Source organism: Myodes glareolus, chromosome 8 (assembly GCF_982192425.1).
Source record: "Myodes glareolus chromosome 8, mMyoGla1.1, whole genome shotgun sequence".
NCBI classification, from domain to species: Eukaryota; Metazoa; Chordata; class Mammalia; order Rodentia; family Cricetidae; genus Myodes; species Myodes glareolus.
The window spans coordinates 41,637,591-41,664,924 of record NC_142033.1 but is presented as its reverse complement, the minus strand read 5'-3'; the positions used below and the strand labels follow the sequence as shown (position 1 = coordinate 41,664,924).

The following is a 27,334-nucleotide window of genomic DNA, read 5'->3' as shown; positions in this document are numbered from 1 at the left end:
TATAAACAACTGAAATATTTTGAATAAAGAGTGCTACATATCTGTAAATGTCTCTCCAATCATTAAGAAAAATAATGTGTTTAGCTAGAATAGACAAACGACACATGGTCAGATACGATCCTACTATTTGCTCTGCTATTCCTGAAACTTTCTTCTGAGTTTAAAGTTGCAGTGTTTTATGCATTCTCTGTGCTTGATGTTTAACCAAGGCCTTAGGCATGCCAGAATTCCAGGCAAGATCTCTACCAATGAGTTATCCCTTGCCCACTCATGCGTTTTTTGTTTTGTTTTGTTTTAAGTTTTTTTGAGACAGGGTCTCTTTACAGAACTGTGGCTGTTCTGGAACTTCATAGAGATTCACCTGCCTCTGCCTCCTGAGCAAGGGGACTAAAATTGTGCGCCATCATGAATGGCACCCGAATCCACTTATATGTGTGTGTTTCTTTTCAGTCAAGATGGAGTATCTTGGTTAGAATTAAACTCACTCTGTAGCAAGGCTGGTAGTTTAAATACCCATACACACCAATCTGGACACAATTGATTGAATACTTGAAACCCTATTACTGACATCATTATCAAAAGTGTGCATGAACACTCAAACACACACAGACAGTCATTCATATTAAAAAAAAGAAAAACAAAACAAAACAAAAAACTCATGTAGGAAGCATATGAGCCATTGAAAAGTAACTTACTTCACAGCATTTGGATCCAAGCTGGCATATAAATAATATAAGCATTTCATTCTCTCTTCGGTTTCCAGGTTATGGGGAACAAGATATTGGGCAAATATTTTCTCTACCAAGAGTCTATGGAAATCAAACACACAAAAACAATTATGCTATTTAAGGTGATAAGTGAATTTAACCATTCTGTTAAACCAATCTATGTGCACAAAAATAATGAAAAGCTTCAGTACACAGTCACTCCTTCCTTCACAGTCTCAGTAGTGACTTTGTATCCAGTTTATAATTGAAGCTAATTTCACAATCTGTCACAAAACATTTCTTCAAGAATGCTTGAATGTTACTCCAAGGTGAGAGTCTCACACTGTAACACAGGCTGGCCTTCAACTCAGGGAGCTCCTCCTACGTCAGCCTTTCCTAGCGCTGGGATGATGAGCACTGGTCCTGCTTATTCTCTTTCTGACAGTTCTCGGGGAGGGGGATAGATCATCATTACTTCCTGAAAATATGCATATCCAACTCTTCTTATCTCCAGTCTAAATTCATTATTAGACCTCCTTAGTTTTAAAACTGAAGAGCATATAAATAAAAATGACAAGAGACAGAATGTAGATTTTAGTCTCTATCCTGCCTTACTCCTAAGTCCAGACATTTTTTTTACTACTGTTACACTATTTAGGTTATTAGGAAGAATCATATTTAAGTACCATGATGTACAAATATACAGAAAATTATTTCTATATTTAGTAATAAATTACATAAAAATTATATAGAAATATTTAAAAATGAAAAGCAGTTTTACCAAACTATTAGACTCACTTGTCGTCGATGCTGTTCTGATAGTAGATGTGCAGAAGTTTGTCCTTTATCCAGCTGACTTTCTCTGCAGCTTCCTTTCCTGCCTCACCATGAAGACAGTATTTCTTATAAAGTTGAGCAAGACCCATCATGGCTTCTTTTCTTACTCGCCACTAGAAAAACAGCACTTATGAGATGAGCAAGCCACTAGGCTATGTAGTAAATATTATGTCATCCACAGCAACACAGTGCATCTTCTCATAAGCAGCTCTGCCAAATTGTTTTACTAATCATTTTTACAACTATTGCTGGTAAGATACCAGTTCCTTCATTAATTTTCCACAGTAATATTGCTACATGATCTATCAATTTTTTGAGTTTGCCTCCAACTAAACAAAGTACAGATTTCATTGAATTCAATTCTTTAAATATGTAATGATGCAAATAAAGGAAAAATGAAAATTGCAAATTATATTAATCTATTATGTACACAAAAGGCTTCAATGTCCTAGGTTTTTGTTTTGTTTTATTTTTTTGAGACAGGGTTTCTCTGTGGCTTTGGAGCCTCTCCTGAAACTCACTCTATTGACCAGGCTGGTCTTGAAACTCAGAGATCCGACTGCCTGTCTCCCAAGTGCTGGGATTAAGGGCGTGTGCCACCCCACTCCGATTTCTGTTTTAGTTCTTAATTATATATTTCTGAGCTTAACTGTAAATAACAACAAAGTTCAGAATCAAGAATTCTGAAAAAACACAGTTGGTGAGAATATTTTTGTTTATCTTTGATGAACTTCCTTACTTTGCAGACTTCAGCAAATGGCAGTGGTTCAGCAATTTGGGGCACTTGCTATCAAGCATGGTAACCATTTCAATCCTGGGACCTCCATGGAATCCTCAGACTGCACGCACACGTGCACACACACACACCAACACACCAATAATAATAATAAATAAAAATCATTTTATTGGGTTTTAAAATATTTGTTTATTATATACACAATATTCTGTCTGTGTGTATGTCTGCAGGTCAGAAGAGGGCAGCAGACCTCATTAGAGATGGTTGTGAGCCACCATGTGGTTGCCGGGAATTGAACTTATTAGAGACCTTTGGAAGAGCAGGCAATGCTCTTAACCACTGAGCCATCTCTCCAGCCCCCAATAAAAATCTTTTAAAATAAAAGTTTGGGGCCTGGGAATGTAGCTCAGTAGAAGAGTGCCCACTAAACATTCCCAGAATCCCAGATTTGATTTCCATCATTGCAAACATGGAGTCCCAAACTCCAAATGTGTAGAGAAAATAAAACTAGAAATTCTAGGTCAACGTTAGCTGGATAGTCAGCCTGGGCTTTAAGAGAGCCTGTTTTTACTTACTATTTATTAACATATATGAGTATGTATGCATGCACACTAGAAGAGGTTATACTACAGTTATAGACACTTGGGAGCTGCCATATGAGTGCCGGGAATTGAACTTAGAAGCTCAGGAAGAGCAACCAATGCTCTTTATAACTGAGCCCATGTCTCCAGCCCCAAGACTTTGTCTTTAAAAGAAAAAGGGGAAAAGGCCAGGAAAGATAGTGAACACCTTTAATTCCTATACTCAGGAGCAGAGGTAGACTGATGTCTGTAGGTCTGAAGACATCCTGGTCTATAGAGAGTTCCAGGACAGCCAGAGGTACAAGGAAAAAGACGGGAAATACAAGGGGGAAAGAATCCTTGTTTTTTACAAGGGGAGAGAAAACATTCCAGCTAATTTTAAAATCAGTATTTTCTCTTAAGCTTTTGAATAATTTTTTTAGTCTACTGAATGCGTGGAATGAAACTCAGTAATGTGAGCAGTGAAATCTAACATTTATTCCTGTTTCACCATCTTCCGTAATGGATGTCAAACTAACTGAAGAGACCAAAATCATGAACTAAAAATGTGTCATATATGATAGAGCGGATCATGTAGTCAGGAAGAATAATTTATTTACCTAAGTGAAAATATGAGATAAACATTAATAAGAGCAGTATTTTTTACTAAGGAAGAAATATCACACTAACCACCTATGCCCTAGATGGGTAATTGCAAGTCAAGGGGAAGAGGAGATTCGGTAATATGAACTCATTACTTGAAAATTTAGTGTCAAAACCAACCCTTAAAAGTTTTAATTACTGACATGGTTAAACAAATTAGTGTCCTTTTCTTTTTCAACATCTGTCACATGACTATTTTAAAACTAAGAAGAGAAAGACAACCTCTGGTAGCGTGTCAAAACATACTGGTATATCCTGAAAACACCTAAACTACGCATTCCTAGAAAACAATAGGTTTTCAAAAATGTCAACTGAACCAGTACACTCTAATTGTACTGCAATTGCTGCTAAAAACACGTATGGTTCTTTCTCTTTTTCCTTCTTTTTTTAAAATTTTGGGTTTTTTAGACAGGGTCTCTCTGTGTAGTCCTGGCAATCCTGGAAATCACTTTGTAGACCAGGATGGCCTTGAATTTAGAGACGCCCCTGCCTCTGCCTCCAAATTAAAGGCAAACGCCACACAGTTAAGTCTGGTTCTTTCTTAAGATGGACTCAACTCTTCTTTAGTAACTACTGTCATTGTTCAAAACATCACCTTTCCTATCAGGCCATGTTTCTAATTGCATTCAATGACAGAAACAGCAAAATAAAGTAATTTACAGAACCATTTCTGCTTTTAGCTCAGCAGGCATTGTGCAAACACTATTTTTTCTTAGGAAGTAAGAGATTCTTTTAACTGAATTGATTGGTAGATTCAGCTTAGCTAAGCAAAATATAAGTAAATATACATAACCAATGACTTGGCCTTTGCAAACTGAAACGTGTAGAAAATCAAATTATTTCATTTACCTATTTCTACTTTATATAGAAATTCTATAAGCAAAATCCATACCCTTGAGGCTGAAAAGATGGCTCAGCAGTTAAAAGCACTGGCTGCTCTCCAGAGAACCAAGGTACAATTCCCAGAATCGAAATGGCGGCTCACAACTGTCTGTTATTTCAGTATCAGAGGACCCAACACCCTCACATAAATATACATGCAGGCAAAACACCAATGCACATATACTAAAAATAAATTGTTTTTAAAAAATCCATCCCCATAATAGAAAAAAAGATTCAGAACCCACATACTTATTTATAGAGATAAGCAAAGACTACGCATACAGAGGAAGGAGGATCTCTGCAAGTCTGCGTCAGCATGTTCTACACAGTAAGTTCCAGGAGAGCAGTGAGACCCTGTCTACAAAAGTAGTATGTGCAGTTGAAACATAAAAACTAATAGTTCTACAGATTTAGTGCTATTCTGATATTCAAAGAAGTGCTGAACTGGTATTATTGCTCCAGCATACAGAGCAAACAATCTGAACATGGTAAATGAGGGAAGAGCAAAACTCCCAGATCTTACCCGCTTATCCAGTGTCCTTTCCCTGACAAAGCCAAGTAACTGATCATTTACTAAGGTAAGGTCTCTTTTGGCAGCTGTTATTATAGTAACAATGACATCATGACGAATGGCTTCTTCTGGATCATGTGACCTAACTTTCAAATATTCTATGATTAAAAAGAACAATAAAGATAATGTTAGTTATATAAATTTTCATGATTCAGAATGATAAAAAAGCCCAAAACTTTAAGCTTTGTCTGTATTAATGTTTACAAAATACAGGATAAATTAAAATTTTCTGTAAGACATCACTAAGTAGCCTTTATTACACATAAAACTAGGCTTATTACTTCAGAGTACATTTTAAGAAAAAAATTTTTTTTGGTAGAAAGTCAAATGAGAACACATACATATATTCCATAACATAAAACACAGAACGACCTTTTAAATTTCTAAACAAATTATAATACAAATAAAATCAAAACAAAAAAGCTATTAACTAGGTTTTTAGTAAGTAGCACTATGCTGATAAAAGCTTTACATTTGCTACTGCCAAATAGGTAGGATTAAATACTTTAAATTAAATAATGAAACGTTGCAATCTAAACTAAGAATAACCTCCTTTTTTCTACACACATTAGGGATTTTACTATATTTAATAATGTACATGTGTTCTGTATCTAACTCTAATGTCATAAGGCTTACATTATCTCAACTTATAATTTCTAAAAAAATTCCAAATGATCAATACATAAATGTTTTTTAAAATTTTATCTTATAAAAAGGAAATAACTTCCTAGTCCACAAAGCAGACATGAAACCATCCTAGAATCAAATCCGTAATGGAAACAAAGAGTTAGGTACAGGCCACATCTGAAATGTTTTGTGCTTGATAAGAGTAATAAATCGGGGAGCTTACCCGTGAGATCCTTTGCTAAATCTGGATGGTTCATCAAACAGTGACTGGCAAATTTGACACTTTCTAACCTCACAGGAACATGAATGTCATTAAAGCTAAATAGAAGATTGTTAAATATTAATGAGGCAATTTAATTATTTTCAAATAAATAATATAAAAGTATTTACGAACAACAATGGTTACTTATATGAATATAATATAAATATAGTAATTTTCAAATAAATAATATAAAAATGTTTATGAACAGCAATGGTTACTGATAGCTAATGTATTCTATGGAGAACATAAAGAACTGAGCAAGGTATCCCACACCTTGAATCCCAGCACTCAGGAAGAAGAGGCAGGTGGATCTATGAGTTCAAGGACAGAGCTTGGTCTACAGAGTGAGCATAAGACAGCCAGAGCTACAAAATAGAGACCCTATAGGAAAAAAAAAAGAGAAGATGCACAATTCTATAGAAAACATTTTTTGCAAACAGTATGTGCTCATCTCGTCGAAACAAAAACTACCATAATTAATATTCTCCAATTCAGACAACAGATTTTGATGACCTTAATTACTAAAGGTTGAAATTTTGCTACAAAATAAAAAATACTCAGCATACATACACATGCTGCACTAAACACACTCAAGCATAAAGTGTTACAATGAAGGTATAAACTGTATTCATAAATACTTTGCTCCACAATGTATTCTAAAAGCCAACAAATAACAATTAATGTTTTGGTGTATGTATTCTCAATCACGTGGACTCTGAGAGCATACAAAATTCTAAGTTATCTCTCTTACCGCCCAAGAAAACACTGCCAAAGAGGCCGATTCTGTGTTGCCAAATCTGAATCTTTAGAGCCAAACAATTTAGCTAGAAGTCGAACCACAGCTAATCGTTCTTCACCGTCGTTGCTCTACAAAGAGAAAGACACAATGAAGGGAGCCTGCACTTTACTTCCCAAGTAGAAACCATTTTATATTTCAACTATCATGATGAACAATGTGAACTAGCACAAACTTTTGTTTACTATGAGAAATTTTGTCTGATTCCATGTTATATTGCGTGCTCTCTTGGCCTCTTTCAGATTGCTAATTCATGCCTACTTTTCAACTTATTTACACACTGATTATAGAGATTTTGTACAAATATAAGCATTTTATTAAATCTTTACATTGTCTAAGACTTTAGAAAATTTCACAAAGGACAAAGTGACAAATAATTCCTACTCTAGTGAGCTTCTTTCATAAAGACTCTTTCCGACAATTGAAACGTCAACACGAATACAGAATACTTAAGGTTTTGATATACAGTTTTAACAATGATTCTCCACTGACTAAAAAACATGATAAAGAACAATACTACTAAAGAGATTGAGAATTCAAAAATCAAATTAATCACTCTCAGAAAGTTTTTGGGCAGTAGGAATAAAATATCTACATTTGTGTAAAACAAATGTAAAATGACAATTATGTTAAGGCTTTAACACAGTAACAAAATGGATTTTAAAAAAAAAAAAAAAACCTTTTTCCTCAAGCAATAAATAAAACAATGCTGAGCAATATCAATGTTTAGTACACCCAAAATTTACAAGTTAATCCAATTAACCTTTTAAGAAAAAATTAATGTCTTAAGTGTCAAACAGTAGAATCTAAGAAAATCTTGTGAATGACTATATCTACAGATCTATTTATTTCAACTCACATAATACTTTATATCTATAACTACTAAAATAAAACTGCTAAGATGACCTAAAGCACTCATTTTAAGATGTTCCTCAAGTGAATTTGCAATGGTCTTCAGGTGTAAAACAGCTTTTTATTGCTGATATACAAGTGTGTTGATCTAAGTCACAGTGAAGTATTATCTCACGAAGATATATGTTGAACTGACTTTTTAATGAACGAGTGGAACAAAGATTAAAACGCTCTATATTAATAGTTTGTCAATTTTTTTAAATGTTGCATTTATTTAGTTTGTATATAATATAACACTTATTTATTTAGTGTATGTACGACTGTATGGCACATTCCAATACACTGATTTTGAAAAAAATGATTAAATCCATTATTTATAAAATAAATAAAATTAATTTAGTATCTAGTTAAACATGAATACTATTTAATAAAAAAATACTAAATATTGTAAATTTCAAAGACAACAATACTTTATGTCATTGTATTTATCAATCAACAACAAGTAGGCATGCTGTGATATTGAGAAAATAACTAAGATAAATAGTGAAAAAAATCTTCAAAATACACATTTTTTTTCCTGTAAAGCATATAGGGTACCTTCAGTTTGAATTCAAGTTGTGGCATGACAGATAACAATAAATGAGGATCTATAGCAAAAAGTTCCTGAATCAGATCAAATACATGTTCGGACAGATCACTGACTGACGATCTTCCCAGCACCAGGACTTGATTGAAAAACTATAGGAGACATTACAATAAAAAGTATTAATTTACTTTAAAAATTTTTCTATAAATATAGACTCAAAGAGAACTATGACTGAGCATTACACATACAACTGAAAGGAACAGCAGATTGTCATTGAATTACTAACATATAAGAGGACAGACATCTAGAGACAAACTTCCAAATATTATCAAATCATGAATTAAAACACTGATCACTGTTATGTTTCAAATAAGGATGACATATCTGAAAATTTAGACAATATGTGTAATTCATTATAGGGATACAATTTAAACTCTCAATCTGATTTCAATTTTAAAGAATTCTATTTTTCCTGAGTTGAGTGATAAATAATATTTTAAGGTAGGCTTTAAGTTTCTATGTTCTTTTGTTTTCTATTTCTTGTGAAAGCCAAATACAATTTGACTCAGATGATAAAAATAAAGGTTGAAGACACAAAAGTTAGTAATTTAAAAATGGTTCAGGAATTAAGAGAATGCACTGCTCTTATAAACGACCCAAGTTTACTTCCCAAAAATCCATTTTCTGGTCTTCAAAGAAAATTAACTGCACTGTGTGCACCTACACCTCACCATCAAAGATACTTGGATACACTAAAGGAATATAGGAAAAAGAATATTTAATATCCAAAGTACTAAAAGTGTCACAAGTGCCACACACATACGAGAATGTCATAAGTGTCGCACACATACATACACATAGGAGAATGTTTGTTAGTTTTTATAGACTTCTTTTGTATATATATATTCTAAGTATATGACCACAGAGGTCAGAGGGTGCTGAATTTGCTGAATTTGGCTTTATACGCAGCTGTGAGACATGAATGTTAGGAAGAGAATTTTGGGTCCTCTGTAAGCACTCTTTACTACTGACCCATCTGTCCAGCTGGGAACCAGACTTTGAAATGTTAAAAACACAGGTATATACAAATCAGCATTTCTTTTTATTGGTTTTTAGAGACAGGGTTTCTCTGTAGCTTTGTAGCCTGTCCTGTAGACCAGGATGGCCTCAAACTCACAGAGATCCACCTGCCTCTGCTTCCCGAGTGCTGGGATTAAAGGTGTGTGCCACTACCGCCCGGCTAGCATTTGTTTCAGAAATCATAAAGTTGACATGTATTTTTTTAGATAGCTAAATTATGAGTCAGAAAATTTTCATATTTCAATGGGGTCTTTGAAAAGAATAAATACAATCTTAAGATATACACAAATGGGGCTGGAGAGATGGCTCAGCAGTTAAGAGCACTGACTGCTCTTCCAGAGGATGCAGGCACTATTTCCAGGATCACATGTCAGCTCTCAACCATCTGTAACTCTGACCCCCATACATGTAGTAAAAACAGCTATACATATAAAATAAAAAAAATGTATACGCACAAGTAAGCATGGTATGATACTTATAGAAGTGTATCTGAACTATCGATAGTTATTTCTAATAACTGAGAACAGAACATTCAAGGCAACATACCAAAACCTTAATTTAATAAAGGGCATAACAATTTAATACAATTTAAATTAATCATCCCTATTTTATTATAAGGAGGCAATTCCACAATAGATAGAACTGCATTCTCAGAGATAACCTCTAAAGGGAGCACTGATAAAACCTTTAATACAAGGCAATAAGGAAAATAAGTGTCAATTTATACTCACTTCTATTATTAATAAAGAGCTAAACATAGAATACAATAGATGTGTATAAGTAAATTTATAAAAGAATTATTATTTTAAGGTAGTAAAATCGTAAATTTTTTTAAAATAAAATTCTACTTTTTGACAAAGAACAAATTTACACTCAATTACAACTTTTCCTTTACAGAACTAACTTATGCACATGCTTGCATGTGTATGGAGGGGGGGTGGATATCAATGTATTCCCAAGATAGGATTTCTCTGTATAGCTCTGGCTGGCCTTGAATTCAGAACTCACAGACACCCATTTGCCTCTGTCTCCCAAGTGCTGTCATTAAAGGCAAGTGCCACCACAGTTCAGCTGTCAATGAATTTTTAAAAAACACTATAAGTCTGGAGATAGTCATTTGTTCCCAAACCTGATGAGCTTAGTTTGATTCCTACAGATTATCCTGTGACCCTCCAGTTCCCCATAACACACTGCCTTTTAAATATATATTTGTAAACATCTATTGAAGAAGAAACTATTTTAGAAAAATGACCCAGAAGACACAAAGAGGAAAATGTATACAGATAAAGACAGAGACCCAAAAAGTAGAGACAGGCAGATCTCTGAGGCCAGTCTCATCTACCTAGAAAGTTCCAGGGATATAGAATGAAACCCTTTTTCAAAATAATGGAAAAAAAATTTCAGAGACAAATTTAAAGTTTCACATATTTGGGAGGATATGGCAAGTGTGAATACAGATGTAGAAGAAGGGGTCAAATTTTAAAGTTACATCTATCACTTGGGCCAATTTAAAGGCATTTTACATTTAGGCTATGGTTTTTCCAATTGTGATCATACTTATATATAAGTTTTCATATTTTATCTGAATAAAACCATCCTGATGAGAAATGTATCTGTATATGATTATAATAAATCTACACAACCCAAGAATCAGAGTTCTGAAATAAATGTACAGAGATACATACATTGGCAATGCACGCTTCAATAGTCTGGACTGTCCTTTTCAACAGGACTTTTGCAAGGTCGAAGGACTGTTTATTTAAGTTCTGAAAAACAAATCATGCAAAGCTACAAATGAATTGATGAAACAGCATCATTTGAAAAATTACGTATTTAAATCTACCAAAATATGAAAAAGTTAAGTGAATTCCATTCAAGGTTTTACACAGAAGGTGTCAGCCAAATGAACTCAACAAAACAAACTCTAAGATATATATTCGACAGGCTGCCAAAAATCCAACCTATAGAAAGTTTTACTAAACTAAAACCAACATGAACTTACTAAACACATTATCCTAAATGCTCCCTCCCCATCCCCAAATACTAAATATTTCATTGTTTAATCAATTGTACTTGAAGAAGTCCTGAGGATGTGATTCAGTTATATTGTAGACCAAAGATTCAAATTCCTAAACCACAACAAGGAAAGCTGGGAAGGCCCTTGATCAGGGCCTAACTATGTAGCACTGGCTAGCCTGGAACTACTACACAGATTGAGCTTGCCTCAGGGATCTGTCTGCCTGTTTGTAGTAAAGGTGTGAATCATCACACCCAGATCACCTATTTCTGAAATGAAGACTACTCTGTTTCCTTATGTACCAATGTATTATAACAAATAAAGGATCTAAGAAAAGATGGTAGCCATGGCACATATTTAAATTTTAAAAATTTAAAAAAACAATTATTGTTTCAAAGAACACCTGTTAACATCTCTCAGCTACAAAATAGATTCAGACTGATACATCTTACACCTCTCAAAAGGAAGCTAAAAACACATTTCTGGGGCCTGTCATTGAGAGCAGTGGCCTCTCTTACAGAGCACAGAAATTTGATTCCCAGCACCCACATAGTGCCTTACAACTGTCTGTAACTCCAGGCACTCTTCAGGACTCTGTGAGCACTGAGCACAGATAGTGCACAAATATACAAGCAGAAAAAGAAAAAAAAAAAAAACCATACACATTTAAAAAAGCAAATAAAAACTATTAAGTATTTTAAACCATGTAGACTGATTCTAGGGTCAGAATAGGAATTCTAAAGGAAAAGGCCAATAGCTGATTTCTTTAGGTAAACTTATCTTTAATATCTTGATACTATACAGACCTTGTGTGCAGGGATGAGGTTGATAAGAATAGAATCCAGTAACTCTTGAGTAACTCCATCACCTTCCATGATGATAGAACTCATCAAGTCTAACATGTGCATTTGTACCTTCTTATTGTGGCTATTGCTAAAAAGAAGGGAAAATAATTAAGGCATATAGAAAGATAAAGTTCACTGGGGTCTGTTTTCTTTCATATACTTGTTTATTTACTGGTGGCAAGGTCTTGCTCTGTAACCCAGGTTGACCTCAAACTTAGGTTGTACCTCCTCACCCTAAGTGCCACTATGCCAATCAAAATTTTCAGTTTAAAGCAATTACTTTAGGACATAGAGGCAAAGGTCTTTAATCCTATATATTCAGGAGAGTAAGAAGGGTAAATCATAGCTTAAAGCTAGCTGAACAAATAAGCAAGATTCTCTCTAGGGAGAGAACAAGGTTGGGAAATAGAGCTCAGTGGTAGAGTACTTGCTAAATGCACATGAAGCCCTAGATTCAACCACAGTACAACACAAACAATCTCAGGTGTTAAAGAATTTTTAATCCAAGGAACCATGATGACAATGGCAAAGAAATTCCAGCTATCATATTTATTTCTCCCACTACCCTGCAACGGCCTACTTTGATAACTGAATCATATTATATAAAGTACTCTAAACAAGCATCACCTCAATTTCTAATGAAGTATTCCCTACAAGTTACTTACCTATATGCACATACATACTGACAATAAAGAAATCTTTTAAAATGTGTAGTCTATAGAATTATAGAACCATATACTATAGTATAAATACAGAAGTTTGAAACAAAATTGAAAGACTGGATTATCTAAGTGTTTAAAATTTTTCTTGAAGCAATAACAAAAAATAATTGACCCATCTAGCATTTAATGAAGGAAAACATGTAAGCTTTTAAAAGTTTGGGGGGGAGGGGAGATTGCCACAATTTCTACAATGTTTAAAAAAACAGTCCTTTCATGTGTATTCTCCAAATTATCTTACACATTTTACAAAATGCCAACTGTGAAGGACTATTGAGGCACAGGTCTCAATATGTCTTCTGTGTGTGGCAGTGGAATGGCTTGAAGAATATATTCAGCTTGATGCAAACACACACACACACACAATCCTGAGGGCTTAGCTCTCAGATCCATATATCAAGAGAAGGAAAGAAAAAAATACAAGGAAGACAGATAAAAGAGATTTTAAAAAATTATTCATGGCCAAGCTTAGTGATGCACACCTTTAACCCCAACACTTGGGAGGCAGAAACACTTGTGAATTCAAGGCCAGCCAGGGCTACATAAGGAGTTCTAGGCCAGTCAGGATCTACACAGTGAGATCCTGTCTTAAAAACAAATTATTTTAAAGATTTCACCAATCCAAGTGAGTAAACTTAAGACTTTACTTGAATCTGGATGTAGTAACAAGATTATGTTTTTAGACTTTATCTAAAACAACTAAAGACAGAGCAAAATACAGAAACAATAGAGTTCTGATATTGGGATTCGTTCACACGCTGATCAAAAAAAAAAACTAAACTAAAAACAAAAGAACAGCATCTTATAAATTTCACATTCTGGGTAAGCTAACAGGCTAGTCCAGGAAAGACAGCCCTTATGGACCCTAATGGTTCTCTCCCTGGAGTGCATACAGAATAAAGTTTGCAGAGCTGCATATCAGTGAACAAAGAATTATTCAGGAATCAATTTCAAAGATTCAAGTGCTTAATGGTCATCGCATGCAGGTGAGAAGTTCCTTAAATCTGGAAATGAATAACCTTTGAACTTCCTATGAGAGTTTGGAAGAGTAATCAAAAGAAGATAAGCCCAGAATCTAGAAGCTCAAGGAGCCAAGTACAAAACCCAAATCAAATCAAAGCCAGAAGAAAAGTTCTAAAATATATCATAACAAATTTTCTGAAATGAATTAACAAAGGTTTCAATGCAGATCGAGTAGATTTTGTAGAGGTTATAGGAGGAACAAACTAATAATTTCACAAGTATTGGAGATAGTAATCATAAATTTCAAAAGGAAAGTCTATGAAATGTTGTTACAATGCAAAGTTATAAATTGTTCTTTTTAAGTTATTTTAGTGTCTACTGTACATATTCATAGTGTACAAATACCCATTTGAACATGTGTTAAAGACAGCAACAAGCACTTTACCAACTGAGTAATCTCCCCCACAAATTGTTCCTTTGTGTCACATTACAATGATGTTCCATTCATGAAGTCCATATGAACAATCAGGGTTCGACTATACATCTAGCTTAACTAGTAAGTCCGAAGCTACTAAAGCATTAGCAAAAGTTCTAGTATTGAAGAGCTTGCCTTTCTTGATAATTCTGATGCCTATTCGGTGTATAAAGATACTGACATGCGATTTTATTATTGCATTATTTCAACCTACTGCCAGGTGCCCAGTTAAAAAACTACAGACACCACAGAGAATCCAGACCAAACTGCCAAGCAGAACCATGGGCAAAAAATGGTGGCTTCTCGTACAATCAAGTTCCTAGTAGGTTTTGTTATATAGAAGACGATAATTAGCATAAAAGTTTGTCACTTACTCCAATGGCTTGCTGGAAGTAAAATGGCACAGGAAGCTCTTATGATCTAAATGTTTTAGCTACTAGACTAATCAAATCTGTTTACTTTACTTCACTATACTAAAGGAAGAAAAAAAGATTTCTAGAAATCCACATGCAACCCAACAGAGTCACATACTGAAAGGCTAAGTCTTTTGGATACAATGAATCAATAAAATGAAATTCAACTGCTTTTTATCCTAACTGCCATTTCTTAATGTGGTAGAGAATTTAAAATTGACAAGATATATGTGCATATAATATAATACTTTAAGACACATCTCAGATGTCAGTTATGAACAAATAATAAAACTGCTAGGCAAAAAAAAAAAAAAAAAAGGCTGGTTGGTTGGTGGTGATCACACCTTTAATCCAGTATTTGGCAGGCAGACAGGACTATGAGTTCAAGGCCAGATTGAGTTCCAGGACTGGCTCCATAGCTACTGGGAAACCCTGTCTTAAAAACAAAACAAAAAATCCAACCCCTCTCCCCACCTCCAAAAGAAACCCACAAAAAAACAACTAGACTGAAATTAGTTTGGATTCTCCTGACCAGGAAGTATACTGATTCTTTTTATTCTTCTGTTAGTTTCTCCATTCTATGAAAAGCTGATTCAAGCAAAGTATATGAATTTCAAGAGTCAGGGCTACAGTTCAGTCATAGTATCTAGTATCTAGCAAGTTTGAGGCACTAGATTTCATCCCAAAACTATTTTCATCCAAAAAGAAAACATTATCAAATTTAGTAAGTGAACGAACTAATCTCTTCTGTTCCACATCACTGATGCACAAAAAACCTAGTACTTCACTGTTTAATGTCTCATGCCATTTACACTATGATGCCATTGCTTCTACAGCTAAGTTTCTTCAAAACAAGGTGTTTTCAACCTCCTTTAAAGCTATTGTTCGGGGAGGCCCAAGAGTGTCCTCACATCCCATAACACAGACCATTTCTATTGCTTCTGATTGCCCACTACCACTACCACTGGAGACACATATACTGTGGCTGTAGGACAGAGAAATCAAGTTGAACTGACACGAAAACTTCCCCCAATAGCTAGCTTTCATAGTGGCAGAAAGTGCTATGCAAACAGCTGGGAGAGAAAAGGGTAGCCAACCACTTTCTGATTGGATCTGAGGCCTGTTCCACAAGAGAGAATACATGCCCAGTATAATAAATCTGGTCAAAAGCCCATGGTTCAGAAATTCATGGGTCCTGGGGATGATTGGTGATGAGCGCCTACTCCTGCTGTTTTGTTAAGTGGACATGTGATCAAACCGTGCCTTAAATGTTTGTGTTTATAGCCATAGGTCAGTGTTGCTCTAAACCTGGTCAGAGAAGTCTCTAAAGTAAACAACAGTTAATGCAGACTCTTAACTGCTCAAAGTGTTGAGAATAAGTGCTGGTTGAGAGACCAGCTCAACATGAAATACCTATACCATTCACTGCACTCTCCTAGTAAAGACTTGAGGAACAGCAAAGAAGGGGGGCTAGAAAGGACAGAAGAGAGAAGGAGTGCTGTGGACTCTGTCTTCTGAAGTTCGCATGGGCACTGTACTGCTAAACTTGCTCTATGGTCATCTGTGGAAGATCAAGCTAACAAAAGCCTTAAAATATTCCAGCAGAAGTACTAATAAAACTCAGTGGATTACGAGGGGGCACAACATAAAAAAGTGGGTATCCTGAGGGTGAAATAGTCAATGTATAAATGTAAAATAAATATTTAAATATTAAAAAAGTAAAATAAAAACTCCAAGGACTGTTTTATGATCCTCTAATATTATTTAGCCTAAAACACACAAAAAGACACAGAAAAGTCAACCAATTTATCTACACAGCAAATTTAAAGAGGCAGTGTAACATCAGGCATGCTGCCTCAATCCTAATAATTTAATCACTCAGTAGGTTAAGGCAGAAGACTACAAGTTTGAGGCCAACCTGGCTACCTAAGTTCCAGGTCTCTCAGAGCTACAGAGGAGCCCCTATATATCAAGGAAATAATTAACTAATTAGTTTAAAAATGGTAAGCACAGCTTTCAAACAACAGGATTTGTTTATTTCCCCCTTTGTAATATTCTCAGAAAATAATTTCTCTGGAAATCTAGAGAGTTTAGCTTATATATTAGAGTACATGACACTTCAATACATACAATATTTTTTAAAAAGTTTAAAAAAACTTACTTGATTACTGAGAAGAGAGTCCTAAAAAGCTGAATAAAAATTTCATTGCAATCTTCCAACTCAAAGCAGATGTTATATGATTTAACCCAAGCTAAATTCTTAAATCAACAAATAAAAATAACTGGTTAATCACATACATGTAGAACTGTCACACAAAAGCACACGAGTACAACTTAATTTTTATATGTAGAATTGTTTACAGTGAAGTCTACAAAGACTCAATTGCACAATTAAAATCAGTCCAATCTTTAAAAACTTAACTGGCAGCATCAACTGTCTCAGGTTGAAAGTACTGAATAGTTAGGAGTTATTACAAATATATATATGCATAATATTTCAAAAGCTGTGAAGATTCATTTTTAGATTAAGAATGACAGTGAGATATCAAATTATTTTTTTCACCAGATATACTTCATCTTTTAAAGACGGAGGAAACATAGAGATATTTTCCTTATGAAATGTAAGACAATTTAATAAATAAGCTATATAAAAAACAGTTTTACTTTACATTATAATTTTAAGAATTTGCAACTACATGGAATCATATTTATTAAATAAAGTATTATTGTTACCTCTAATAAATAAAAGTATCTATTAAACTGTGGACTCTTTGTATCCTCCAAACCTTTTAACTGCCTGGTAATAAAGAGAAATATGTCCTGTTAAAGAAATAAAAAAGTAAAAAATTTATTAGCTTAGACACTATTACTTGTCATTTTTGCAACACACTAAGTGCACATCTATATCTACATATAGAGGTATAGATATCTAAAAGTCATTACAAACTATAATAAAGTTCCCCTTTATTTGAATGCTGTGGGACAGCATTATTTTAAATGACTAGAATAGATTAGAACAAACAAAACAACATCCTTTGAAAGTAAAACTAAAGACTTACTGCACACTTATCTGAGAACATTCTTCATCTTACTACACTTGTCACTCACTGTCTCTGCATTGCATCATGGAAAACTACTCTTTTCTCCTGACATGTAAGCAAGTACTTTTCAGTCCATGGTTTTGAATTTGATGATGAAAAGCTATTTGGCACAAACGTGAGGCATTGACCTGAGGACTGAGGATGATGCTTTGTTCCTTAATAAGTTTCCTTGAGACATTTTCATTCATTCAAACTAGTATTAATATGGTATAAAATGGTTTGTTTTGCTGTAATCTGGACAGTGGATACTTGTAATCTACATGTATTTTGTTTTTTCCTTAAATGCATATCCATGATAAAGGCTAGTCTATAAGGCACAGTAGAAAACATGAACAAAAATAACCATGAGATAGAACAGCATTATAAAAGTTACAAAACAAAGTTATAAAAGGGGTCATTATTTAAGTACTGATGATTTGGATGTAAACAATAAGACACTAGTCCAGTTCTCAGGTAACAAAGCCAGTAAGTGACTCATGGACAGACAGCATATGTCTCAAGAGAAAGCATGACAGTGAACTTCATTATGGTTCTATCAAACTGAAATTTTGTGACCTGTTGTTATTTGTGGAATTTCCCATTTAATATTTTGGTTGGTCACAAGTGACTGAAAGTATGGAAAAAGAAACAAAAGAGATGAGAGGGCATTACTAACTGCACTTAAAAGGGGCAATGACTCGGTAGATGAAAGCACTTCCTGCCCTTATACACAACCCGAGTTTGGTTCCCAGCACATCCGTCTGGGGATTTACAACCATCTGTAACTCATTTCAGAAAATCTGAAAGCCTCCTCTTATCTCTGCCAGCATCTCCATGCACGCCATACACATAAACTCATGCAGGCACGTGCACATAAATAATAGAAGACTACAATTTCCCCAAGAATTATTCAAAATCAGTACAAAATCAGTTCAATAGATCACTTTAACAATTGTGTTTTTTAAAGATTTTATTATCATGTATACAGTGTTCTGTCTGCATATATGACTGCATGCCAGAAGAGAGCACAAGATCTCATTACAGACAGTTGTGAGCCACCATGCAGCTGCTGGGAATTTAACTCAGGACTTCTGGAAGAGCAGCCAGTGCTCTTACCCTCTAAGCCATTTCTCCAACCCTAACAATTGTTTTTAAAAGACAGAACCACAAAAATGAGCAGTTATGAATATCCACTACTTAATAACCTATAAGGGGAAAATGATCTCACTGTCTAAATTCTAGTATAGTACTGTTTCACAAACTATCATTAAGCCACTATTTATGCTTTCCATCTATCCGACTGGGCTTTCTGGGGGACGAACAGGAAGGTTAAATATGAGTAGACCAGGACAAGCTCTGATCTTTATCTTCCAAAGCCTCATTCTGTACCAGTCATATCTGTAGATAATAAATAATTATATGAAACTTGTGGTCAAAAACCATGCTTATGTGACAAAATAAAAGTAATGGTATTTTGCAAACAATGTATTTACCTTAAGTTTATCATGGGAAGTATATGGAGCTTCTGGGGCATAAATTCGAAATATATCAGCCAGACAACATGCTACAAGAAGGCGCACATCTTTATTAGGGTTCCTGAGAAAGAATTCAGATGCGAGATGCAAGGCTAGTGGGAGATACTGCTGCTTTTCATCTTCCGAATCCTGATCCATATCCATAAAAGTTTTCACTACCATCTGTTAAAAAAAAAAAATAGTATCAACCCATAATACTTAGTAATCAATCAGTTAAAGATGTCCCTCTTCCCCTTCCTTTTGTAAGCTTGGGAAGAGTTGGGGATGTGTAGGTCAGTGGAAGAGCACAAGGTCTTAGGTTCATTCCCAACCACCACACAAGCATGCACACCAACACCCACATACTAAAAAAAAAAAAATCATAATCATGAAAAGCATAGTCACAAGGAAATTTATAAAAAACAAGAATCAACCTGTAGATTACTCAGACACCTTATCTGTTTTACACAATATTTCGTATAACTTAAAAACTTCCATTCGTGACCGTATTGAACTATTTATTTAGATGATATCTTGCTAAGTTGTCAGAGCAGAACCAAGTGATTCTCCCAACTTCTTCCTTGGATTCTCAAGCAGTTGTAAATTCAGGTATGTCAACATATTTGATTTCACTACTCAAATGTAACTTAACTAAAATGGTTTTGACCCCATGTACACAACTGTATTTAGCATTTTATATCATTTTCAATTTATAATCAAAGTTACATTTTATAGGCTTATTAAACCTTCACTTGAATTTTACTGGTCTTTGTATAATGCAAAACCATACTTATCTGCTTCATGTAGTTCTATTTCTGAAGGAAAGTTTTAATTAAAATAACTTATGCTGAGTTTGAGGTCAACTTGAGCTAAAGAACTAGCTGGAAGCCGGTTTGAGTTACATAGCAAGACTCAATCTTGTTTCTACTTTTAAAAGTCACTGTGATTGGTTTAATAAAAAGCGAAATGGCCAATAACTAGGCAGAAAGTATAACAGAGACTTCTGGACATAGAGAAGTCTAGGAAGAGGGCAGAGTAGCCAGTCAGACACACAGTAAACAGGATGGGCTATTTGGAGATGAGGTAATAAAGTCACAAGGCAGAAGGTAAATTAATAAAAATGGGTTAGTTTAAGTTATAAGAGCCAGTTAGAAAAAAGCCTAAGCTGTTATTCTAGCTGTCATAATTAATAAATAAGTTTGTCATGTTTTGTGAGCTGGCAGCTCAAAGAAAAGTCCGACTACACACGGCACCCAACATGTATTCTCCCACACAGAACCTGAGAAAGCTTTTTAAAAAAAGGCTCCAAACACACAAAAACGAAGCCAACATAGCTTCGTAGTACCACAGTCTCTCATGCAGGCTGAGCAACAGAGACACATCTTCCAGCCACTGCCTACAGGCTTGATCTGCCAGAATGCCATGAGCTGAGCTGCACAGCAGTTTAAGATTTCACTCAGACAAAAAAAATTGAAGATATGCAGTACAGCAGGTTCAGAGAGAAAAGAAACTCTAACTAGGTTACAGTGTGTTTAACAACATACATAAGCCTAAAAAACAAAATGAAACTAACAGTCATAAAAAACAAGTTCATAGGGCTGGAGAGATAGCTCAGAGATTAAGAACACCTGATGCTCTTCCAGAGGTCCTGAGTTCAATTCCCAGCAACCACATGGTGGCTCAAAACCATCTATAATGAGATCTGGTGCTCTCTTCTGACTAGTAAGCATACATGCAGACAGAACACTGTATACATAATAAATAAATAAATGTTAAAAAAAAAACAAGTTCATAAATAGTAAGATAAAGTCTTCAAAGAAAAAAATACTATAAACCAACCTATATATTTCAAAAATGGCTTAACTTCAAAATGGAAATAAAAATATGCTGCACTGGAGAAGAGGTTATGCTATTGTTTCCACAAAAACCAAAAACCTGTAGAATCATTCAAGGCTGATACAGATCAGGTTTGATTGGGGGAGACCCCTAGTAAATCCTGGCTTCAGACATAAAGAAATAAACCAAGAAATACTACAAGACAAATAATGTATATTTTACCTGCTCAAACATAAAAGAAAAACTTATCTTTAGCTACCTTGTGAATAACATACAGTCCATACTTTTGTTAATGCAGATATGTATGTTACCTTTAAAAGTTTATGTGTTTTCAAAGTAAGGGAATCAAACACCAAAGAAAATACGTGGCCCACGTGATCCAACCTCTTTGAGTGCCTCTTGCAGTTTCCTCAGAGTTCTGCATCCAGATCAGCTTTAAGTCTGCTGGCTGAGATGATCTACTCTCACAGACTACTCTAGCCAAAATTTCAGATAACCTTTTTGAAATTTTTGAAATTTGAAATTTTCAGTCATCATACCAAGACTGGACAACAGTTAGCATCTCCAGGACTTGATGATTACCTTGATTTTTTTCAGGGTTCTGCAAAGATGCCAACACTACAAGAGGAAGCAGTCTAGAGAGCACAATGCCCACATTCCCAAGAGGTGGGCGAATGGTTTTTGATCATTCAGTGGGTTATGGATGTTTGTCATTGCCTTAGGGGAGTTGGTTACAATTTGTTATTGGTCATAATAAGGAAAAAAGCTGAACAAAGGAGATTAGATTCAGTGTCCTAGCTCTGAAAAGAAAAAAAGGTGATGCAGAAATAATAGGATAAAAGTGTAGATTATTGACTTTTAAACTAAAAAAGCAACTACTAGTCTTAAATATTTTACAATGGTACTGATTTTTGTACATGACAAAAATTTAAGGTTATTTATGTTATATTTGTTGTTATTCTTTTTGTTTTGCTTTGTTTGAAAGGGGCAGGGTTTCTCTGTAGCTTTGGAATCTGTCCTAGAATTCATTCTGTAGACCAAACTGGCCTCAAACTCACAGAGATCTGCCTGCCCCTGCCTCCCTAATCCTGGGATTAAAGGTATGCATCACCTCACCCAGATTGTTTTTACTCTTAAAGTATTGTACTGATGAAGTTCATTTAAAAATGTACAATTTAGTAAACAAGCTCCACAAGGAGCAAATACAGTCCTGGGACACTGGCAGACCAGGATTGGGCCAACGACCTGACTCATAGTCTGTGATCTCCACCAGCACTGGACAAAGTAGGCCTGAGACAGCAAACTTCAAGGGAGCAGACCAAAGAACAGGAGCACTTAGCTATCTCCAAAAACACCAAATAAACAACGGGGTAACTAAAACTGTGACACTGACGAACAACTGTTCCACGAGGAACAACCATTTAGATTCACTGGCACCTAGAAGATTATTCAACAGAATCTCAGACAGCCCCAACACCTATTAGAGGAAAAGATTAGTAGAAAAGGTAAGATCACATGCTACACCAAAGAGCAATACCAGTAAAACTTAAAGGCCCTACAAAAGCAAGATGTGAACAACCAAATATGGATGAACCAGAAGAAAATGATCTAAAAAATAATCTCAAGAGAATGTTTGAAATTCTTAAAGATGAAATGAGAAATTATTTTAAAGAAATGGAGGAAAAAACTACCAAAAATTTGGAAGATATGAGAAAATCACTTAAAGAAAACCAAGAAAAAGAACTCAAACATATGAAAGAAACTATTCAGGACTTGAAAACTGAGATAGAAAAAATTTAAAAAAAAAAAACAAAAACAAACACAAGCCAAAGGAATTATAGAAACATAAATCATGATAAAAAGGTCAGGAACCACAAATGCAAGCATGAACAACAGAATACAATAAATGGAAGAGAGAATCTCAAGCACTGAAGATACAATAGAGGAAATAGACTCATCAATTAAAGAAAACATTAAACCTAACAAAAGCTTAACCCAAAATATTCATGAAATATAGGACACCATAAAAAGGTCAAATCTTAGAATAATAAGTATAGAAGAAGTTTAACTCCAAGGCACAGAAAATTTATTTAACAAAATCATAGAAGAAAACTTTCCCTACCTAAAGAAAGATATGCCTATGAAGATACAAGAAACTTACAGAACACCAAACAGACTAGATCAAAAAAAAAAAAAAAGTCCTTTCGCCACATAATAAAACACTAAACATAAAGAGTAAAGAAAGAATATTAAGAGCTGAAAAGGGCAAGTAACATATAAAGGCAGACCTATCAGAATTACACCTGACTTCTCAGTGGAGACAATGAAAGCCAGAAGGTCGTGGTCAAGTATTATGCAGACATTAAGAGACCATGGATGCCAACCCAGACTACTATACCCAGCAAAACTGTCGATTACCATAGAAGGACAAAACAAGATATTTCACGACAAATCTAGATTTCACCAATACCTAGCCACAAACCCAGTCCTACACAAAATACTAGAAGGAAAACTCCAAACCAAGGAAAATGGCTACACCAACAAAAACACACACAATTGATGATCTCATTACAGTAAATCCCAAAGAAGAAGAAAATGCACAAATTAACATCACCAACAAAGAAAACTAAATTAACAGAAGATAGCAATCACTGGGTCATTAATATCCCTTAATGTAAATGGACTCAACTCACCCATAAAAAGGCACAGGCTAAAAGACTGGATACGAAAACAGAATCCATCCCGCTTCTGCATAAAAGAAACACATCTCAACCTCAAAGATAGACATTGTCTCAGAGTAAAAGGTAGGGAAAAAAATATACCAACCAAATGGACCTAAGAAACAAGAGGGGGTAGCTATCCTAATATATAACAAAATAGACTTAAAGCTAAAATCAGTCAAAAGAGACAAAGAAGGACATTTCATATTACTCACAGGAAAAATCCATCAAGAGGAAATTTCAATACTGAACATCTATGCCCCAAATACAAGGTCACCCTCATATGTCAAAGAAACACCTCTAAAGCTTAAATCATACATTAAACCCCACACACAAATAGTAGGAGACTTCAAAACTCCCATCTCACCACTGGACAGGACAATCAGACAAAACATGAACAGAGAAATAAGAGAACAGATGTTATGACTCAAATGGACTTCACAGACATCTATAGAATATTCCATCCAAACAGAAAAGACTATACCTTCTTCTCAGCACCTCATGGAACCACTCAAAAGTTAACCACATACTCAGTAATGAAACAAACCTCTCAACAAATTAAAAAAAAATTGGAATAACCCAATGTACCTTATCAGATCACCATGATTTAAAACTAGAAGTCAACAGTAATATCAATTCCAGAAAACCCACAAACACATGGAAATTAAATAATGCTCAACTGAATGATCAATGGGTCAAGAAAAAAATAAAAGGGGAAATTAAAGACTTTCTAAAATTCAATGAAAATGACCACACAACATACCCAAATTTATGGAACACAATGAAAGCAGTGTTAAGAGACAAGTTCACAGCACTAAATGCCTACATAAAGAAGCGAAAAAAAATCCCACACTAGTAAATTAGCAGAACATTTGAAAACTTTAGAACAAAAAGAAGCAAACTCACCTAAGAGAACTAGTCGACACGAAATAATCAAATTGAGAGCTGAAATCAACAAAACAGAAACAAAGAAATACAAAGAATCAATGAGACAAAGAGTTGGTTCTTCAAGAAAATCAACAATATAGACAAACCTTTATCCAAACTAATCAAAAAGGCAGAGAGAGAATATCCAAATTAACAAAATCAGAAATGAAAACGAGGATATAACAGATGTGGAGGAAATACAGAGGATCATCAGGTCATATTTTGAAAACCTGTACTCCACAAAATTGGAAAACTTAAAGGAAATGGACAACTCTCTGGATAAATATCACTTACCAAAATTAAATCAAGACTAGATAAGCAAAGTAAACAAACCTATAACTGCTGAAGAAATAGAAACAGTCATCAAAAGTCTCCCAACCAAAAAAAGACCAGAACCAGATGATTTCAGCTCAGAATTCTACAAGACTTTCAAAGAGGAACTAATACCAATACTCCTCAAATTATTGCACACAATAGAAACAGAAGGAACATTGCCAAACTCTTTTTATGAGGCTACAATTACCCTGATACCCAAATCACAGAAAGACAATACTAAGAAAGAGAATTACGTACCAATCTCACTCATGAACATTGATATACTACATAAAATACTAGCAAATCAAATCCAAGAACACATCAGAACTATCATCCACCATGACCAAGTCAGTTTCATCCCACGGATGCAGGGATGGTACAACATACGAAAAGCTGTCAGCGTAATCCACCATATAAACAAGCTGAAAAATAAAAACCACATGATCATCTCGTTAGATGCCAAAACAGCATTTGACAAAATACAACACCCCTTCATGATAAAGGTCTTGGAGAGAGCAGGGATACAAGGAAAATACCTAAATATAATTAAGGCAATATACAGCAAACCAACAGCCAACATCAAACTAAAAGGAGAGAAACTCCCAGCGATTCCACTGAAATCAGGAACAAGACAAGGTTGTCCACTCTCTCAATATTTATTCAATATAGTTCTTGAGATCCTAGCTAGAGCAATAAGACACCAAAGGGAGATCAAGGGGATACAAATTGGAAAAGAAGATGTCAAACTCTCACTGTTTGCTGATGATATGATAGTTTACATAAGTGATTCCAAAAATTCAACCAAGGAATTTCTACAATTAATAAACACTTTCAGTAATGTAGCAGGATATAAGATTAACCAAAATAAATAAATAAATAAATAAATAAATAAATAAATAAATAAATAAATCGGTAGCCCTCTTATACACAGATGATAAAAGGGGAAAAAAATCAGAGAATCAACATCCAATTCACAACAGTCACAAATAGCATGAAGTATCTTGGAGTAACTCTAACCAAAAAAGTGGAAGACTTGTATGACAAGAACTTTAAATCTTTGAAGAAAGAAACTGAAGACACCAGGAAGTGGAAAAACCTCCCATGTTCTTGGGTGGGCAGAATTAACATAGTAAAAATGGCAATCTTACCAAAAGCAATCTATAGATTCAACACAATGCCCATCAAAATCCCGGCAAAATTCTTCAAAGACCTTGAAAGAATGATACTCAAATTCATTTGGAAAAGCAAAAAACCCAGGATAGCCAAAAACAATTATGTACAATAAAAGCACTTCTGGAGGCATCAAAATCTCTGACTTCAAACTCTACTACAGAGCTACAGTACTGAAGTACTGGCATAAGAACAGACAGGAGGACCAATGGAACCAAATAGAAGACCCAGATATCAATCCACACATCTTCGAACACCTGATCTTTGATAAAGAAGCAAAAATATCAAATGGAAAAAAGAAAGCATATTTAACAAGTAGTGCTGGCATAACTCGATATCAACATTTAGAAAAATGAAAATAGACCCGTATCTATCACCATGCACAAAACTCAAGTCCAAATGGATCAAAGACCTCAACATAAAGCCAGCCACACTGAACCTTATAGAAGAGAAAGTGGGAAGTACACTTGAACGCATTGGCACAGGGAACCTCTTCTTAAATAGAACCCCAGCAGCATAGACACTGAGAAAAACAATTAATAAATGGGACCTCCTGAAACTGAAAAGCTTCTGTGAAGCAAAGAACACGGTCAACAAGACAAAATGACAGCCTACAGAATGGGAAAAGATCTTCACCAACCCCACACCAGACAGAGGTCTGATCTCCAAAATATACAAAGAACTCAAGAAATCGGACACCAAAAGATCACATAATCCAATTTAAAAAATGGAGTACAGACCTAAACAGAGAACTCTCAACAGAGGAATCTAAAATGGCTGAAAGACACTTAAGGAAATGTTCAATATCCTTAGTCATCAGAGAAACGCAAATCAAAACAACTCTGAGATTCCATCTTGCACCTGTAAGAATGGCCAAGATCAAAAACACTGATGACAACTTATGCTGGAGAGGTTGTGGGGAAAAGGGAACACTTCTGCATTGCTGGTGGGAGTGCAAGCTGGTACAACCCCTTTGGATGTCAGTGTGGCGATTTCTCAGAAAATTAGGAAACAACCTTCCTCAAGACTCAGTAATACCACTTTTGGGCATATATCCAAAGGATGCTCAATTGTGCCACAAGGACATGTGCTCAACCATGTTCATAGTAACTTTGTCATAGCCAGAACCTGGAAACAACCTAAATGCCCCTTGACAGAAGAATGGATAAGGAAAATGTGGT

At 34.9% G+C, this 27,334-nt stretch overlaps 1 protein-coding gene across 3 annotated transcripts in view; it reads right to left on the bottom strand.

The window, feature by feature from the left end:
• Positions 1–27,334, bottom strand: part of Pds5a (PDS5 cohesin associated factor A) — a 101,140-nt gene that overhangs the window by 50,357 nt on the left and 23,449 nt on the right. For all 3 annotated transcript variants that reach the window (XM_085691854.2, XM_085691856.2, XM_085691855.2), the window contains exons 3-13: positions 19,165–19,368; positions 17,325–17,411; positions 16,753–16,850; positions 11,983–12,109; positions 10,845–10,925; positions 8,091–8,231; positions 6,597–6,712; positions 5,807–5,901; positions 4,909–5,054; positions 1,506–1,657; positions 696–809 (exon numbers count right to left, since the gene is read on the bottom strand). In XM_085691854.2, coding sequence (XP_085547980.1) covers positions 696–809; positions 1,506–1,657; positions 4,909–5,054; positions 5,807–5,901; positions 6,597–6,712; positions 8,091–8,231; positions 10,845–10,925; positions 11,983–12,109; positions 16,753–16,850; positions 17,325–17,411; positions 19,165–19,368 — 1,361 coding nt within the window. The remainder of the gene's footprint in view (positions 1–695; positions 810–1,505; positions 1,658–4,908; positions 5,055–5,806; positions 5,902–6,596; positions 6,713–8,090; positions 8,232–10,844; positions 10,926–11,982; positions 12,110–16,752; positions 16,851–17,324; positions 17,412–19,164; positions 19,369–27,334) is intronic.